General features: G+C 33.5%; 1 protein-coding gene across 1 annotated transcript; it reads left to right on the top strand.

Annotated features, from left to right (window-relative positions):
* Positions 1–268: 268 nt before the first annotated feature.
* On the top strand, positions 269–16,170 carry LOC130981577 (uncharacterized). Its single transcript, XM_057905163.1, has 9 exons — positions 269–344; positions 12,923–12,991; positions 13,082–13,194; positions 13,403–13,516; positions 13,886–13,979; positions 14,153–14,215; positions 14,475–14,579; positions 15,549–15,630; positions 15,808–16,170. Exons 1-7 carry the CDS (start codon positions 269–271, stop codon positions 14,513–14,515), a joined length of 570 nt encoding a protein of 189 aa, XP_057761146.1. The 3' UTR covers positions 14,516–14,579; positions 15,549–15,630; positions 15,808–16,170.
* Positions 16,171–16,721: the final 551 nt, after the last annotated feature.

The following is a 16,721-nucleotide window of genomic DNA, read 5'->3' on the forward strand; positions in this document are numbered from 1 at the left end:
AGTATCTGGTCTTTGCAACAACAAGAAACTTATATCTAGAAAAGACCCTCCGAATTCCAGCTAAATTACAATAGTACACCACTGAACAAATTAAACATCGAGGCTGGTTCTTTCTAGAGAGGAACTTGACTGAGGTTAATGCATCCTGGGTCCGGGAATTCTATTGCAACTATTTTAAAATGACCCTGGATGTAGTACAGCTCAGAGGCAAACAGATTTTAGTCACTGAAGAGGCAATTGAAGATGGTTACAGCAGGCTGAGGAGGATATGACGTTTATGCGTTTTGATTGGGAAGCAGAGAAGTGCACTATAGCTATTGATCCTGCTGTCCCATGGGTAATGGGTAAGTCAACAACAACTCTCAAAGGCATAAAAATTACTTATCTGAATGATGAGGCTCGGATATGGTAGCTAGTGGACGAAATTGTGATCATCAACAATGGCTCCAAAGGCTTGGTGCTCTCAAACGTGAATCACACTTTGTCACAACTTCGTTCAACTAACCAGCAAGTATACTGGGTCGTCCAAGTAATACCTTATGTGAGTAAGGGTCGATCCCACAGAGATTGTTGGTATGAAGCAAGCTATGGTCATCTTGTAAATTCCAGTCAGGCGGATTCAAATATAATTGGATTAGATATTTAGAAGATAAATAAAATAGACAGGAAATAAAGATAACGTTACTCATGTAATCCAATGGTGGGAATTTCAGATAGGTGCATGGAGGTTGGTGGGCGAAATTGTGATTTATACTTTCACACAACTCGAATAATATTCCTCGGTAATGGCTCCAAAAACTTGGTGCACAATACCCTGGTCTAAAATCAACTTCACAGTCTCGCTCAACTAACCAGCAAGTGCACTGGGTCGTCCAAGTAATACCTTACGTGAGTAAGGGTCGATCCCACGGAGATTATTGGCTTGAAGCAATCAATGTTTATTTTATTAATCTTAGTCAGGAAGCCAATAGGATTAAAAGTGAAATTACAAGATTTGATTATAAAAATAAAAGAGAATAACAGGGTTACTTGTTGTGCAGTAATGAGAAACATGTTGGAGTTTTGGAGATGCTTTGTCCTTTGAATTTCTACTTTTCCTTGAAATCCTCTTCCCACACGCAAGGTTCCTTCCATGGCAAGCTCTATGTAGGGTGTCACCGTTGTCAATGGCTACCTCCCATCCTCTCAGTGAAAACGTTCCTATGCTCTGTCACAGCACGGCTAATCATCTGTCGGTTCTCAATCAGGTTGGAATAGAATCCATTGATTCTTTTGCGTCTGTCACTAACGCCCAGCCTTCAGGAGTTTGAAGCTCGTCACAGTCATTCAATCCCAGAATCCTACTCGGAATACCACAGACAAGGTTTAGACCTTCCAGATTCTCATGAATGCCGCCATCAATCCGGCTTATACCACGAAGATTCTGATTAAGGAATCTAAGAGATACTCATTCAATCTGATGTAGAACAGAGGTGGTTGTCAGGCACACGTTCATGGATTGAGAAAGGTGATGAGTGTCACGGATCATCACCTTCTCCATAATTAAGCGCGAATGAACATCTTAGATAAGAACAAGCGCGTTTGAATGGAAAACAAAGGAATTGTATTAAATCATCGAGACGCCGCAGAGCTCCTCACCCCCAACAATGGAGTTTAGAGACTCATGCCGTCAAAAAGTATGTAATTCAGATCTGAAAATGTCATGAGGTAAAAGATAAGTCTCTAAAAGTTGTTTAAATAGTAAACTAGTAACCTAGGTTTACAGAAAATGAGTAAACTAAGATAATTGGTGCAGAAATCCACTTCTGGGGCCCACTTGGTGTGTGCTGGGGCTGAGATTAAAGCTATCCACGAGTAGAGGCCTTTCTTGGCGTTAAACTCCAGGTTATGACGTGTTTTGGGCGTTCAACTCCGGATCATGACGTTTTTCTGGCGTTTAACTCCAGACAGCAACATGTACTTGGCGTTCAACGCCAAGTTACGTCGTCTATTCTCGTGCAAAGTATGGACTATTATATATTGCTGGAAAGCCCTGGATGTCTACTTTCCAACGCCGTTGAGAGCGCGCCAATTGGACTCCTGTAGCTCCAGAAAATCCATTTCGAGTGCAGGGAGGTCAGGATCCAACAGCATCAGCAGTCCTTTTTCAGCCTCAGTTAGATTTTTGCTCAGCTCCCTCAATTTCAGCCAGAAAATACCTGAAATCACAGAAAAATACACACACTCATAGTAAAGTCCAGAAATATGATTTTTGCTTAAAAACTAATAAAATTCTATTAAAAACTAATTAAAACATACTAAAATCTACATGAAATTACCCCCAAAAAGCGTATAAAATATCCGCTCATCAGAGGTGCTGTGTTCCTTCCGAATCTTTACTTTCTTATTACATTCATCCAAGTCTTCTTACTCCTTTCCATGGTAAGCTGTATGTATGGCATCACCGTTGTCAATGGCTACATCCCATCCTCTCAGTGAAAAAGGTCAAAATGCTCTATCACAGCATGGCTAATCATCTGTCGATTCTCAATCAGGTTGGAGTAGAATCCAGTGATTCTTTTGCGTCTGTCACTAACACCCAGCCTTTAGGAGTTTAAAGCTCGTCACAGTCATTCAATCCCGGAATCCTACTCAGAATACCACAGACAAGGTTAGACTTTCTGGATTCCCATGAATGCCGCCATCAATTCTAGCTTATACCCCGAAGATTCTGATTAAGGAATCAAAGAGATATGCGCCCGATCTAAGGTAGAACGGAAGTGGTTGTCAATCACGCGCGTTCATAGGTGAGAATGATGATGAGTTTCACAGATCATCAAATTCATCAAGTTGAAGTGCAACAAATATCTTAGAACAGGAATAAATCGAATTGGATAGAAAATAATAGTAATTGCATTAAAACTTGAGGTACAGCAGAGCTCCACACCCTTAATCTATGGTATGTAGAAACTCCACCGTTGAAAATACATAAGTGAAAGGTCCAGGTATGGCTGAGAGGCCAGCCCCCAAGATTTAAGAACTAAACATCCAAAGATGTCTAATACACTAGTAAAAAGTCCAATTTATAATAAACTAGCTGCTAGGGTTTACAGAAGTAAGTAATTGATGCATAAATCCACTTCTGGGGCCCACTTGGTGTATGTTTGGGCTGAGCTTGAATGATACACGGGCTGAGGCTTATCTTGGAGTTGAACACCAAGTTACAACGTGTTTTGGGTGTTCAACTCTGGTTCGTGACGTGTTTCTGGCGTTTGACTCCAGAATGCAGCATGGAACTGGCGTTGAGCGCCAGTTTACGTCGTCAAATCCCGAAAAAAGTATGAAAGCTCTGGATGTCTACTTTCCAACGCTGTTGAGAGCGCACCATTTGGAGTTTTGTAGCTCCAGAAAATCCATTTCGAGTGCAGGGAGGTCAGATTCCAACAGCATCAGCAGTCCTTTGTCAGCCTCCTATTAGAGTTTTGCTCAGGTCCCTCAATTTCAGCCAGAAATTACACGAAATCACAGAAAAACACACAAACTCATAGTAAAGTCCAGAAATGTGAATTTAGCATAAAAACTAATGAAAACATCCCTAAAAGTAGCTTGAACCTATTAAAAACTACCTAAAAACAATGCTAAAAAGCGTATAAATTATCCGCTCATCACAACACCAAACTTAAATTGTTGCTTGTCCCCAGGCAACTGAAAATCAAATAGGATAAAAAGAAGAGAATATACTATAAATTTCAAAATATCAATGAATTTTAATTCTAATTAGATGAGCGGGACTTGTAGCTTTTTGCTTCTGAACAGTTTTGGCATCTCACTTCATCCTTTGAAGTTTAGAATGATTGGCATCTATAAAAACTCAGAGTTCAGATAGTGTTAATTGATTCTCCTAGTTAAGTGTGTTGATTCTTGAACACAGCTACTTTTATGAGTCTTGGCCGTGGCCCTAAGCACTTTATTTTCCAGTATTACCACCGGATGCATAAATGCCATAGACACATGACTGGGTGAACCTTTTCAGATTGTGACTCAGCTTTGCTAAAGTCCCCAGTTAGAGATGTCCAGAGCTCTTAAGCACACTCTTTTTGCTTGGATCACGACTTTAACCACTCAGTCTCAAGCTTTTCACTTGGACCTTCATGACACAAGCACATGGTTAGGGACAGATTGATTTAGCCGCTTAGGCCTGGATTTTATTTCCTTGGGCCCTCCTATCTATTGATGCTCAAAGCCTTGGATCCTTTTTACCCTTGTCTTTTGGTTTTAAGGGCTATTGGCTTTTTCTACTTTTTTTTTCGCCATTTTTTTCGAGCTTTTGCTTTTTCACTGCTTTTTCTTGCTTCAAGAATCAATTTTATGATTTTTCAGATCACCAATAACATTTCTCTTATTCATCATTCTTTCAAGAGCCAACAATTTTAACATTCATAAACAACAAGATAAAAAATATACACTGTTCAAGCATTCATTCAGAGAACAAAAATTATTGTCATCACATCAATATAATTAAACTAAATTCAAGGATAAATTCGAAACTCATGTACTTCTTGTTCTTTTGAATTAAAAGCATTTTTCATTTAAGAGAGGTGAAGGATTCATGGAATTATTCATAGCCTTAAGACATAGTTACTAAATACTAATGATCATGAAGTAGAGACACAAAACATAGATAGACATGAAGCATAAAAATCAAAAAACAGAGAATTAAGAACAAGGAAGTTAAGGAATGAGTCCACCTTAGTGAGGGTGGCGCCTTCTTGAAGGACCAATGGTGCTTTTTGAGCTCCTCTATGTCTCTTCCTTGCTTCTGCTCATATGAGAAAAAAGAGAACAGAAAAAGAAAAGGAATCCTTTATGTCACAGTAAAGAGGATCCTTATTATTAGTAGAAGAAGAAAGGAATAAAAGTGAAGAAGAATGGAGAATCCAAACACAAGGGTGAGGATAGAGGCAGTGATTTGAGATGAAGAGAAGTGTTAGTGAATAAATAAATAAATAGAAGAAGAGAAGAGGGAAGGGATTTCGAAAATAATTTTGAAAAAGTGGTTAGTGATTTTTGAAAATTAAAGGTGAAATAAAATTAAAATTAAAATTTAAAATAATTAGTTAATTTAAAAAGAATTTTGAAAAAGGGATGGTAATTTTCGAAAATTAAAATGAAATAAAATTAAAATTAAAATTTGAAATAATTAGTTAATTAGAAGAATTTTGAAAAAGAGGAAGGTAATTTTCAAAAATTAGAGAGAGAAAATTAGTTAGGTGGTTTTGAAAAAGATAAAAGATAAAACAAACAAATAAATCAATTAGTTAGTTGAAACAGATTTGAAAATTAATTTTGAAAAGATAAGAAGTTAGAAAAGATTTTTGAAATTAAAGTTTGAAAAAGATATGATATGAAAAGATATGATTTTAAAAAGATATGATTTTGAAAAGATAAGATTGAAAAGATATTTTTGAAAAGATATGATTTTGAAAGATATGGTTTTAAAAAGATATGATTGAAAATAGTTTTGAAAAAGATTTGAATTTTAAAATCATAATTAATGACTTGACTCACAAGAAATCACAACATATGATTCTAGAACTTAAAGTTTGAATCTTTCTTAACAAGAAAGTAACAAACTTGAAATTTTTGAATCAAAACATTAATTGATGATGTGATTTTCGAAAATATGATATAAAAATAAGAAAAAGATTTTGAAAATATTTTGAAAAAGATTTTTGACATTTTCGAAAATAATAAAAAATGGAAAAGATATGATTTTTGAAAAAGATTTTAAAAAGATAAGATTTAAAAAGATAAGATATTTATTTAATTTTTTTTTTGAATTTTTTATGATGAGAGAGAAAAACATTAAAAATACTCAATGCATGAAAATTTTGGATCAAAACACATGATGCATGCAAGAACACTATGAATGTCTAGATGAACACCAAGAACACTTTGAAGATCATGATGAACATCAAGAACATATTTTTGAAAAATTTTCAATGTAAAGAAAACATGCAAGACACCAAACTTAGAAATCTTTCATGTTTAGACACTATGAATGCAACAATGCAAATGAAAAACACCATACAACACAAAAGAAGAAAATATGAAGATCAAACAAGAAAGTTCATCAAGAACAACTTGAAGATCATGATGAATGCAATGCATGAATGCAATTTTCGAGAAATGCATGATGAATATGCAATTGGCACCAAACTTAAAACTTGACACAAGACTCTAACAAGAAACACAAAATATTTTTTATTTTTATGATTTTATAATTTTTTTGTATTTTATTTTTATTATTTTTTCGAAAAACATATGGAAGAAGAAAATAAGAAATTCAAAATCTTTAACAAGAATTCTAGGAATCTTTCTATGTTAGCCCAAAACTCCAATCAAAGGGTTGGACATGGCTTAATAGCCAGTCAGCTTTAGGATGGAATTACATGCATTGTGGTGATTAGTTGAAGACTAATTCCAAAGGAGTTTGAATATGGCTTTGCAGCCAGCCAGGATTCAACATGCTTCATGAAACTCTAGAATCCATTCTTAAATGTTTTGAAGCCATAGAATGATTTATTTTAAAAAAAATTTTTGAAAATAGGAATAAAAATTTTTTTGAAAGATTTTTGAAAAGTTTTTGAAAAGAAAATTACCTAATCTGAGCAACAAGATGAACTGTTAGTTGTCCATACTCGAACAATCCCCGGCAACGGCGCCAAAAACTTGGTGGACGAAATTGTGATCATCAACAATGGCTCCAAAGGCTTGGTCTCAAACGTGAATCACACTTTGTCACAACTTCGTTCAACTAACCAGCAAGTGTACTGGGTCGTCCAAGTAATACCTTACGTGAGTAAGGGTCGATCCCACAGAGATTGTTGGTATGAAGCAAGCTATGGTCATCTTGTAAATCCCAGTCAGGCGGATTCAAATGTAATTGGATTAGATATTTAGAAGATAAATAAAATAGACAGGAAATAAAGATAATGTTACTCATGTAATCCAATGGTCAGAATTTCAGATAGGTGCATGGAGGTGCTGTGTTCCTTCTGAATCTCTACTTTCTTATTACATTCATCCAAGCCTTCTTACTCCTTTCCATGGCAAGCTGTATGTAGGGCATCACCGTTGTCAATGGCTACATCCCATCCTCTCAGTAAAAAAGGTCCAAATGCTCTGTCACAGCACGGCTAATCATCTGTCGGTTCTCAATCAGGTTGGAGTATAATCCAGTGATTCTTTTGCATCTGTCACTAACGCCCAGCCTTTAGGAGTTTGAAGCTCATCACAGTCATTCAATCCCGGAATCCTACTCGGAATACCACAGACAAGGTTAGACTTTCCGGATTCCCATGAATGCCGCCATCAATTCTAGCTTATACCACAAAGATTCTGATTAAGGAATCCAAGAGATATGCACCCGGTCTAAGGTAGAACGGAAGTGGTTGTCAATCACGCGCGTTCATAGGTGAGAATGATGATGACTGTCACGGATCATCACATTAATCAAGTTGAAGTGCAACGAATATCTTAGAACAAGAATAAATCGAATTGGATAGAAAATAATAGTAACTGCATTAAAACTTGAGGTACAGCAGAGCACCACACCCTTAATCTATGGTGTGTAGAAACACTACAAGAATTTGACAGATTAGCGACGAATTTTTGCGAGAAATATTTTTTATCACTAATTCGTCACTAACTTGCGAGGAAATAGTGACGCACTAACGACAAAATTAATGAGCGGTCACAAAATATCCGAACTTGAGAAGTGCGACTGATTAGCGAGAGATTTACGAGTAAGTTTGTTTCTCGCAAATTCAGTTTCATAGCTAATAAAAGAGCGAGAAAAATTTCCTTGCTAATTTGTCACAAAATAATTAGCGAGTGACAATGTTCTAGCAAATCAGTCACTTAGAAGTTCAATCGAATAAAAGAAAAATAGCGAGGGATACTATTGTCACTATTCCGTCGCTAAATAAACTTTGTGCGAAAATGCTAATTAGTGAGGAACAATGTTACTAGCTAATCCGTCACAAAGACTTGTAATGCATTTTGCGATGGACAAATTTCTAGCTAATTTGTCACCAAAGTTTTTATTTTTAGCGAGCAACTAGTTTCTCGCTAATTTGTCGCATAATATTGTAAAAATTCAAAATTAGGGTAGCGACAGAAAATAGTCGTCGCTAACTCGTCGCAACGGAAAATCATTCAGCTAGAAAAGTGTTCCTTGCTAATTAGTCGCTAAAGGAGAAACACAGATATTGAATGCCTAGGACCTAAGTAGTGAGAAATTTGCGACCATTTAACAACTGACACGCTTCGTTCGCTGATTTCAAGTCGCTGATTAGCGAGCGAAATACATTTGTCGCTAAGTTGTCGCAAGTTTAATTTAGCAAGCGATTTGGCAACGGCAATATTGCTGCAAAGCAAAAGCTATATCCTACCTATTTTGTAACAAATTACCCGCTAATCTCGTTGAAAATCCGTCGCAGAGTTATAACAAATCCAAAGCTAACCGAGAAAATGTTAAAAGTAACTGGTCGCAATTGAGTCACTAATCAAAAGCTTATTTAGTGAGGAATTAGCGACCGCTTAACAACTGATAGACTTTCCTCACTTATTTCAAGTTGTTACTAATTTTTGAGAAAACGCGTTAGTCCTTATTCCGTCACTACTTTAACTAGTGGTTCACGTGCCTGTTTAACCACTTTTCTATTGAGTTTAAGAAATTAATTTTATATTTTTATTTTTAAAATTATAAATTTAATATTAATAATTAAAAATAAATTATAAAAAAGATAAAATACCTTAAATTATTTAACATGTAAAATATATAAAATAAATAAAATTAAATTAAAAAACAAGATTAAAAAAATATTTTGTTGTTATTGTGTATAACAAAATCAATATAAACACTTACTAATATTATATAAAGATTAGTTATTTATAAATATTATTAAATTTATTTATTTTCTCAATCCTGTTTAATTAGAAACAAATTTAAAAATTTATATCCAAATTATCCTTTATCTCTATCCATAATTCTAATAGCTAAAAAAATATATTTCTTCAATCTTATCTTGAACATGTTTAATTTTTTAATTTTATTATTTTTTAAAATTATTAATTTTTATTTTTATTATATCATCTCATCATATTATACACTATCATTTTCTCTTATTTTTCTTTATACATGTATAATTATTATTGTCTCTGATTAATATAACTGTCATCTTAAAAATTGGTCAAAAATATAATTATCAGTTAATTTTCTTTCCTTTGTCTTACAGTTACCTTTTTTTCTTATTTTACACATAACTTCTATTCTTCTATAGAGAATGATAAAAAAATATAATGAAAATAAAAATTAAAAAATTTGAATGAATAATGAAACTAAAGATGATGTAAGATATTCAATCTAAAATTAAAAGAAAAAAAATTTTAACAATTAAAATTATGCAAAAAAAAGAATTCTTTAAATTTAAATTTTTATATCTGCTTCAAATTAAATAAAATTGAAAAAATAACAAATAAACAAACATTTATACATTTTTTATCTTGATTATTACCTATAATAATAACATAATGTTTTTAATATTATACTTAAATTAATTCAAATTTTATTATTCTATACATTAAAAATAATTAAATAACTCAAATTTTTTATTTTTATTTTTATTTATTAATAATTTATTATTTACAATTTTTTTATCTCAAATGTATGATTTAAAAAACATAAAAATTAATTTTTATGATATACAATGTTCTGAAAAAAACTGAATCAAATTAGCCAGTTTGATGAGGTTAATTGGTAACATGGTATTTATACAATATAAAATTAATCTAATAATATCACACAATAATACTTATGAGACAATAATTTTATTAAATATAGTACTCTTTTAAAATAATCATAAATAATATTTATAATAATTCATTATTTATTTCTGTATATGAGAACATTTTAAATTAATATGGGGACGTTTCAGTTAACATGAGAGATAGGCGGTTTTAATGGGCTGTTTTAATTCAAATCACGTAATTTAAAACTGTCTATTTAAACTGTAGTGATCGATCACGTAATTTAAAACTGCCTTCACATTATTTTTCTAGAAATCATCTATTAGTACTCAAAAAAATAAAATTATAAAAAATTTAAAAATTTTAATATAAATTAAACAGTATAATTTGTACATTTCAAATAATAGAATACAAAAATAACCTTACAAAATTTTTAATATTAAATTAATAGTTTCAAATTATTTATTTAAATGGACAGTTCAAATTACGTGACTTAAACTAAAATCGCATAATAAAACCATCTAGCTTCCATATTAATTAAAACGTTCCGATTAAAATGACCATATATCGTAGAAAAAATTCCTATTCTACCTCTAATTTTATAAAAAAAATTTCATTAAACTTCTTCTTTTAGCTAATTCTAATCCTAATTTTACTAACCCCACTCATCTCTCGTCATCTTTCACTCAGCTACACACACTCTCACCCAACCCTTTAACTTTCACTCGCGAAGAAAAAAGAAAACAGAGAAAAAAGCTAACCCTAATAATAATAATAATAATAATTTATTTTTAGGACAAATCACCCTTTAATTTATATTTATTATTATTATTATTATTATTATTATTATTATTATTATTATTATTATTATTAGGACAAATCACTCTAATAAATCAATGGCATGTAAATTGAGACAGGGCAGCTAGATTTATATAAAGTCTTTCATCCTATATAAATCGAATTAGGCTGGTTAGATTTACTTGAAAACATATGAATGTGTGATCGATATTATCTGTTTCGATTTATGTGTAGTTAAAGCTCACCTAGTAAATCTATTTAGTCTAATTCGATTTACTACTAAAATTTGTAAATCTAATTACCTTAATTACCCTTTGGGAGATTCACATATAGGGTGGCAAATGGGAAAGTCCGCCCCGCTCTGCCTAGTAAAGCGGTCCTAGAATCCCAACCTGCCCCGCCTAAACAACTTAGTCATAGTTATCAGAACTGGACCGGCCGGTGAGTTCGACCAGAAAACCAGTAAACCGATGTCTTATCCAATTTGTTTCATTATTAAGACTAGACCTGCAATTGACTTGGTCAATAGCAGTCAAATAGTTAAAAACCTGATGATTTTGTCATGAACCGGACTCAGTTTAGGCAGTTGATGACCCACATTTCCTCCTTGACCCGCATGCTCCACACGTAGACCGGTGGGATATGGATCACTGTAGGAGCATCTATTTAAATCCCCTTCAAAAGTGGCGTCTCTAAGGTTCGATCCTTGAACCTAAGAGTGAGTAAAAGATGGATATTTGACTCTAAAATCAAACTCGTAAAAAATGCAAGTCTAAACTACTTTGCCATAGTTATCAGAACTGAATCGGATCGAACCGATCGGTTCGACTGAAAAAACAATAAATTGATGTCTTATCCGGTTCGGTTCATTATTAAGATCGGACTTGCAATTAACTCAATCAATGACGGTCAAAAGTTGAACTCGGACAGTTTTGTTGTGAACCAGACTCGGTTTAGACAGTTGACCCGCACTTCTTCCTTGATCCGCATGCTCCACACGTAGACCAGTGGGATTTGGATAACTGTAAAAGTATCTATTTGAATCCCCTTCAAAAAGTGATTTTTAAGGTTCAATCCTTGAACCTGACAGTGAGTAAAAGCCCCCATCTCATGGTGACAAATGAATCTTCAATAGATGTAATGCTTATAATTATATATACCATGTTATTTTATATGTGCCATTAGTAGATTTTTTATTATATTTGTTCAATATTTTATGTATTATATAAAAATATGGATTATATCATAATTTACATGTAATTTAATTAAATCAAATTTAAACAATATAAAATGTTATTATCATTTAATTTTTACCTTTAATATTTAAATTTTGATTTCATTATAATTTTATATATTTATTAAATTATTACCGGATTAAACTATTTGACCAATAACCTATCAATTAAGGGTGTTTAAAATAAAATCAATTCAAACAAAACAAACTGATCAACCAAACCGAACCGATAACTTAAAAAACCCCTAAAAGGCCAACACCCAGAGGCCCAAACACTAAATAACCTAAGCCTAGCAAGTAGCAGCACCACTCTTAGTCTCTCATAGTCTCTCTCTAACGAAGGAACATCAATCCCCAATCCCCAATACACAGCCGTCAAGCCCCTTCCTCCCAACAGCGTTTTCGTTCACCGTCGCCAACTCGCCGAACAGAGCCTCGCGGACAGCACCTCGGCGCGGTCCTCCCTCCCTCCCTCCCTCCTTCGCAGTTCACAGTTGCCGTTTCCCTCCCTCGCGTCGCAAATTCTCCCTTTCCCTCCCTCGCTCTTGCAGCCTCTCCCTTCCTGCTGTGCTGGTGCTGCTGTTTTAATTTGTAAAATAGAAGATTCGCCTTGAGCAGGAGAATGAAGGCGTTCCTAGCACTGCAATTCGCGAGATTTCTCTCTTCAAGGAAATGCAGCACATGAATATTGTTAGGTATTCTTTTCGTCATCCTAATCTCACTTTTTCTTGCTATTATTATTTGAATGCGTGTATCTCTGATGAATGCTGCTTTTTAGTAATTTGTGTTTGTAGTTTCAACTGGTGAAATTCATGTGACGTGGAAAATTGGAGGGTTTTTCGTGTTCATTGTGTGTGGTGTTTTTGGTGAAATTGAGGTTTCTTTCGTTTGGTGTTTTTGGTGGAAAATTGAGGCTTCATTGTGTGGAAAATTACTATGGTGTGTGGTTTGTACTTTGTAAATTGTAATGAAATCATATATATGTTAGGATGTCTATGTTTAGTAGTTCAATCATGGTTAATCACAGAACCTGAAATGATATTTCCTTCAATGTGAGACTTGTTGACTGTAGTTGATAGTCTGTGTTTTTTATTACAGATAACTGGAGTGTGAAGGCCATCCGTAGAAAGACCACCGACACTGGCAGGAAGAGCGGCTTCAGAGAAGGTACCTCCATGATCTATTTTTAGATCTTCAGTAGTTGCGTTTTCCATCAATCATCATTTCGTTAATGCGATCTTATTTCTGTTTAACTAGGTACTGAAGCTGCACCAAGGAAGAAGGGAGCAGCTGCATCTGGAGAGACTGTACATGGGAATCGTCATCATCTTGGTCAAGCTCTTCTGGAAGAAACCAGAGCAGCGTTACAAGTATGAACCCATCCAGGATGATCTTGAACTTGGAAGCTCCAATTTCCCTGTGGTTCTCATCTAGATTCCAATGTTCAATGAGAAAGTGGTCTTCTTAATTTGCTTGCATTTGCTTATCTCTAGTCTCTATTTTCCTCTGCCTCCTCTTTTTTATTTCTGTGAAAATTGGTTGTTTTTTTTTGTGTTCTTTTTCTGTGTGTATACATAGGTATACAAGGTGTCAATTGGTGTAGCTTGTAATCTTTCGTGGCCTGCTGATCGTCTTGTCATCCAAGTTCTTGACGATTCTACTGAGCCTGCAATCACAGTAGTCTTATTATTGGTATAGTAAAATACTTTTATTAAAAATTCTGTGATTTTTTAATAAAAAGAACGAGTCTTAGGAAATATGTGTTACTAATAAGAAATGAAAAATAATACAGCAAATGGTGGAGATGTGGAATGCCAGAGATGGGGTAGTAAAGGCATAAACATAACATACCAAATATGAGATAAACATAAACATAACATCAACATAAGAAATTCAACATAAACACCAAATTTTCAAACCTTTCAGTTCCACCTTTCAGAATTCTCAAACATGGGATACATTGTTTTCTTAAACCTTTGACAAATTTTTTCCTTTATGATTGTTGCTTGCTTTTGTTGTTACAGCTTCATTTTTGTAACTGCCAGCTTCATTTCTGTTTAGGTCAATGCGGCTCTCTGGTTTGAGTGGAGTAAGATCCAGACACCTACGGATGAAGTTGTTGTGCCTTATGATAGTCTAGCTCCAACTCCTGAAGGTAAGTTTTCTTTTTGCGTTTATCTTTTGTCTGATTACTTGATCTGAATCTAATGTAGCTAATCAATGTATTTGCTGCCTGAACTGAAACTGGTGCATTGGCTATTTCTTTTTATATGGTGAAATGACATGCTGGTTCCATGATATATGACATGCCATATAGGTGTGTGACAGGTGAAAGGATGCACTTCAGCTTTGCTGCAATTTGCAAAGACAACAAACATCCCCGTTCTTTTGGTGAGCAAGCATATGTTCATCAAACTTACTTTTTGTTTTGTTCATTAGGATTTTTATTTTTTTTATTTTGTTTTGAATTTTTGTTTCTATGATGCTAATTTTTGATGTTCTGTTTGTGAGTTTGTTGTTATGATTCTGATTTTTTAATTTCTATTTTTATGATTCTATTTCCTTGATCATATGATGTTTCTGCACGGGTAAGAAAATAACAGGTCTATGTCCAGGGATCACAGTTATAATGTGTTATCTTTCATTACAGGAAGAAAGATCACCCAATGCAGTGCAAGAGAAAGGTTTTAATTTTGATGATACTAGGATTATGAGAGGAGCATGGAGGAATGAGTCTAATCCTGATATCTGCAAGGTAAACCGTTTTGCTTGACTTTGAAGTAGTGGTAAAAATTTGGAATTTCCTATTTCGTAACTCATGTTTGAATTTTGCTAGGTAGAAATGTTTTGACATAAACCCATCTACTTTCTTGTCGCATGTTATTTGGAAACTATTGTTTATGTTTTTCCTAGAAGAAGCTATACAAAGTTTGTCAACTGTGTCCATGTGTCATGAGAACATACAACTGAACTTGATCAGCTGGGTAACTTAGAATTCTGTTACTTATTTATTTAGGGGTTGGTCTTCCTTGTTGGTCTCATGATCTATAATTTCTGCTTTTATATAGTTTCAATAGGCACTCTATTTTGTCTTTAACCTTTACACACTGAAATTTCACTTTGCATGCTTTCCACGTTGAAGGAGTTAGCCTTTACGTTTTCTTTTTGTCTTTGAAAAATAAATTTTCTTACAAGAGAATTTGTGATTCTTAGTTCTTCTCATCTTCTGAACAACTTGACTTATTTGGCTCAATGATACTGATGCAATAGTTTTGAATACTCTTACTATGGAGTATGGACACATGCCATAAAAGAAAAGCATATTGCTTTCTTGACAAATTTTGTTATAAATTGAGAAAGTGGTCTATCCACTTGGATTTGATGATGAAAACTCATATGCTAATCTATTGTGAGATCTTTATCTGCTGCAATTTTATGGTTGTTAATAATCTTTAGGTTTATACTATGTAGTTGGTAATAAGAATAAGAATGTCAAGCCCCTTATTTTCGCATAGTAACCAAGTGTAATGTCTATATTGCCTAATTTTCAACTAGCGGGCATAATCTAGATCCTTCATCTTAAATACTAATATTTGCTCGAAGAGAAAATGCTTTTGTTCAACGATGTAGTGTTTTATATTGTATCTTCCTTTTTTCTGGTAAAATGCTTTACTTACAAGAAAAACTGCTTACTTTCTTTGTGCTCGTGTGATGATTTGTTTAGTTAAATAGGAGTTCTTCAGATGCCTTGCTATACATCAACAAATGCACAGATGCACATAAATACGACTCTTCCTATTTTAAGGGTAAGCATTTTATATTTTGTTCTTGAAATTGCAATGTTGTTGCTTTTTTTTTCTACTCATTGGAAGTGATTTTTGTGACCTTTAAACTGCTATTTTTGGTAGAATATATTGATTGGTTAAGTAGTTTATAGTCTTCTTAGGCTTATATTCTTTTCATTTTCTTGCTTATGCTTTCAGGTTTACTAAAATAGATGATTCTCCTCATATTTTATACATAATAATAAAAGGGAGGATGATGCAGAAAACATGTCTATCTTGCCCAGTAGTATCTCAGCAAATCAACCAACGATGATTGCGAACATAGATACTAATGTAGATAACCTACAATTTTGAAGAAGCAACTATGCAGTTTAATACATTTACCTTACTGTATCAATTGCCAAGTCTTAGGTGGTGTTTATATGTATTTTTCATTTTTTTTAATTTTCAATGTGCAATAAGAAAGATGTATAATGTATAATGAATTTTATAAAAGTAGGATCACATTTGTACAGCTAGATTGAAACATCTCTAAATAAGTGAATACTTACTTTTACATGATATTGTAACTAAGCCTTTAGTTTTGATGTTGATGAACTAATTATATTTGTATGTGTTATAATCTTTTAGTTCAATGACTAAAATAAAAAAATAATAAGATTTATTTTAGTATAGTGACAAAATAGGTATTCTAAACTCGTTGACGATGGTGACAAATCAAAAACTCTATTGCGACTAAAACATTTGTGAGATACCTATCAATACTAGTTTAAAAGGAATTTGCGATGACATTTTGCGATAGTATTGCAAGTAATTGGCTACATATTATTTTCTAGCAAGTTAGCGACTATTTCATAACTCTACATTATCATTTCGAATAGCTTTGGTTTAGCGACAAAGTTCCTACAAATTTGATTAAGGATTTTCAAAGATTAGCTATGGATTTGCTACAAAATGTGACAGATTCGCGATCATATTAGCGGACAACTTGCGACGAGTTAGGTTAGGAAAAATTTCTCACTAATTAGCGTCAACTAATCATTCCATTTTGTTTACAAAGTTAGCTTGCATTTAACGATGAGTCTGCTATAGTAGAGTTTGTTGCTAATTAG

This window comes from Arachis stenosperma, chromosome 1, assembly GCF_014773155.1.
Source record: "Arachis stenosperma cultivar V10309 chromosome 1, arast.V10309.gnm1.PFL2, whole genome shotgun sequence".
Lineage (NCBI taxonomy): Eukaryota > Viridiplantae > Streptophyta > Magnoliopsida > Fabales > Fabaceae > Arachis > Arachis stenosperma.